Below are 2,565 nucleotides of genomic sequence, written 5' to 3' on the forward strand. Positions count from 1 at the left end.
ACCTTCCAAAACCCCCCATGACCAAGACCGAACCTTAGCGAGAAGTGGTATGGAAGTTCAAAATACGCATTTTGAGAGGCGGCGTCAGGTACCTTATGCAAAGACCGGAGGTGAATCGGACGGTTCGGATGCGGGCCAGCGTGGCGATCCGGCTACCAAAATCTGATTGGGCCAAGCAAAGAGGCGGCTATATAAAGACACGAAGAACATGACTCTCCATCTCGTTCTTCGTTATTTACGTGCTCTAACTTTGAGGCCTTCAGCGTCCCTCTTCTGTCTCAGCCCTCTCCTGCGTTGAAGCCGAGAAAACATCCGCCATGGCGCCAAAGGCTAAGGAGACTCCTGCCGCACCAGCCGAAACCGAGCAGAAGGCCACCAAGACCGCAGGCAAGAAGCCCGTCAGCAAGTCGCCCAAGGCCGAGAAGAAGCCCCCCGCCTCCAAGGACTCCTCCTCTGACAAGAAGAAGAAGAAGGCCAAGAAGTCGACTGAGACCTACAAGATCTACATCTTCAAAGTCCTCAAGCAGGTGCATCCAGATACCGGTATCTCGTCGAAGGCCATGGGGATCATGAACTCCTTCATCAACGACATTTTTGAGAAGCTTGCGCAGGAAGCTGCTCGCCTTGCCAGGTACAACAAGAAGCCTACCATCACCTCCAGGGAGATCCAGACCGCTGTCAGGCTCATCTTGCCTGGTGAGCTTGCTAAGCATGCTGTTTCTGAAGGCACCAAAGCTGTCACGAAATTTACCAGTGCTTAGGTAGGTTGCAGATGTGCTGCGTTTTCCTTTATCATTCGCTTGCCTTTTTGTCAGCCATAGCTGATTGGCGCACCCTTAAGGGGTGGATTGGAACGTGTACATAAGCAATGTAACAATCAAGTTATTGGGCAAATTCTCTGTTGTTCTCTTGGGCGTAATGTTGTTTAAGGGTCCTGTTTTAATCATCAAGTTCTGTGATAAGCAATAACTGTTGATATGGCTTGCAATGGAGAATGGTCTCTTGATTATTGTGTCATTATTCATTATGGTGTTTCGTCATCATGTAGTTTCTGTTAGCCTGGTGTTTTGCTCCATGATGCAGTTAATGAATGTATTTTGACGAGCTGTCTTTTTGTGAATACCAATTGGTGTAGCATAGTTAGCCAGGATTGATGGATAACTTAATAGGTGGGAGATCAGAGTTGGACATGACAGTTGCTGATTCTGATTTTCCCCCGTTCTGTGTGGGGCTCTGTTATTAGCTTTCACGTTTTGCTCAAGTGCTTGGTTGTTTGTTCTACAGAAATGTGCTCTTAAATGGTTGTGATTGCACCATAGACCTGGTTCATTGTTCTGATTGTCTGTCCCATTGTTCTGATAGCAAAATGTTCTATAAGGAGTCCTTGTGCTGATCTTGAAAATGCAGCAACGCATGCTAGTCTCTCATAAATGTGTGTCATCTGGATGTTGATTTGCTGTGAGGATGTATAGTTGAAGGTATTTGTGATGCAGGTCTGGGGGGGATGTTGTATGGTAGAAGGTATTTGTGATCCAGTAATGGCTGAGAAAAACTTCCGCCCCTTGCTTATGTCATTTACAAACGTTACCTCTATCCTTGCTATAGGGTTTCACAATACACTTATTTGCTACTAGCGAGATGGTTGGGGCTTTAATTAGATGTGTCCTTCTTGATTCTGGACACAGGGAATATAGGGTTTGAGCCTAAATACGTTCAATGTCTGGTGGGATTAGGTAGTGTGGGATATGGTAGGGTCAGGCCTAGAAATATCAATACCATGTGTGGGGTTTTCTTGGCCTCCTTCACCCTTCTATGGATAGGTTTTTAGGTATTGCTGAGGGTCTGATCTTGTATCCAGGTTCGGATAGCCCAAGAATGAACAATCAAGCAAATACTATAAGGTCTCGTATATTGTGCCTATATTAAATGTGGTGGTAATTATCCGCTTTGTCCATTTGGTGTTGATGTTTTAACTATGTTTAGTGGTTGGTTGCCCCTAGGTTCCTTGAGATATGCCCATTAAGGTTTTGATTTTTAATTCACCCTATGCATGCCAGACTACATTTCACTTAAAATCTAATGAAGGAATTTGTAAGTGTTATAGAGTTCTAAAAGACAAATTCCTTCATAAATTGGAAGTGTTATATCAACTATCTAACGATTTTTGATATGTAAGTGTTACAGAGTTCTAAAAGAGAGGCTTGTTTTACACGCATACTTTGTTGATTATGGAAGAATTGTTCAAACCTTCTATGGTTGAGCATTATGATATATTATTGTGTATTGAGTTATTGGACATACATGGGTCGTGTGGGGCTTTAAGTTTATATAGCTCATGTATGAGTGATGGGAAAGTGTAGAAAGGGATATCCAAAGAAGTTGGCTCATGGTACAAGTGTTATTGATGTTGGTTATCTTGCTTATGGGAGATATGATGATGGCAACTTTGTGAACATTAAGGGTAGTGTGATTGATTATCATTGTTAGTTGATGCCCTATAGTCCATACCTTTAAATGAAATACAATGTACACATAAAATGTTGAGATATATACAATTGTTGTAGA

The 2,565-nt window shown here is 42.9% G+C and overlaps 1 protein-coding gene across 1 annotated transcript; it reads left to right on the plus strand.

The window, feature by feature from the left end:
• The first annotated feature begins 213 nt into the window (after window positions 1–213).
• Window positions 214–919, plus strand: LOC148037716 (histone H2B.10-like). The gene has a single exon (XM_087676664.1). It carries the CDS (start codon window positions 318–320, stop codon window positions 759–761), a length of 444 nt encoding a protein of 147 aa, XP_087532790.1. The 5' UTR covers window positions 214–317; the 3' UTR covers window positions 762–919.
• Window positions 920–2,565: the final 1,646 nt, after the last annotated feature.

Source organism: Lygodium microphyllum, chromosome 4 (genome assembly GCF_053477565.2).
Source record: "Lygodium microphyllum isolate KBCC chromosome 4, Lygodium_microphyllum_v1.1.10, whole genome shotgun sequence".
Taxonomy (NCBI): domain Eukaryota; kingdom Viridiplantae; phylum Streptophyta; class Polypodiopsida; order Schizaeales; family Lygodiaceae; genus Lygodium; species Lygodium microphyllum.

Excerpts from the sequence above, each read along its gene's own strand:
- LOC148037716 (XM_087676664.1), top strand. The coding sequence starts at position 318 with ATGGCGCCAAAGGCTAAGGAGACTCCTGCCGCACCAGCCGAAACCGAG.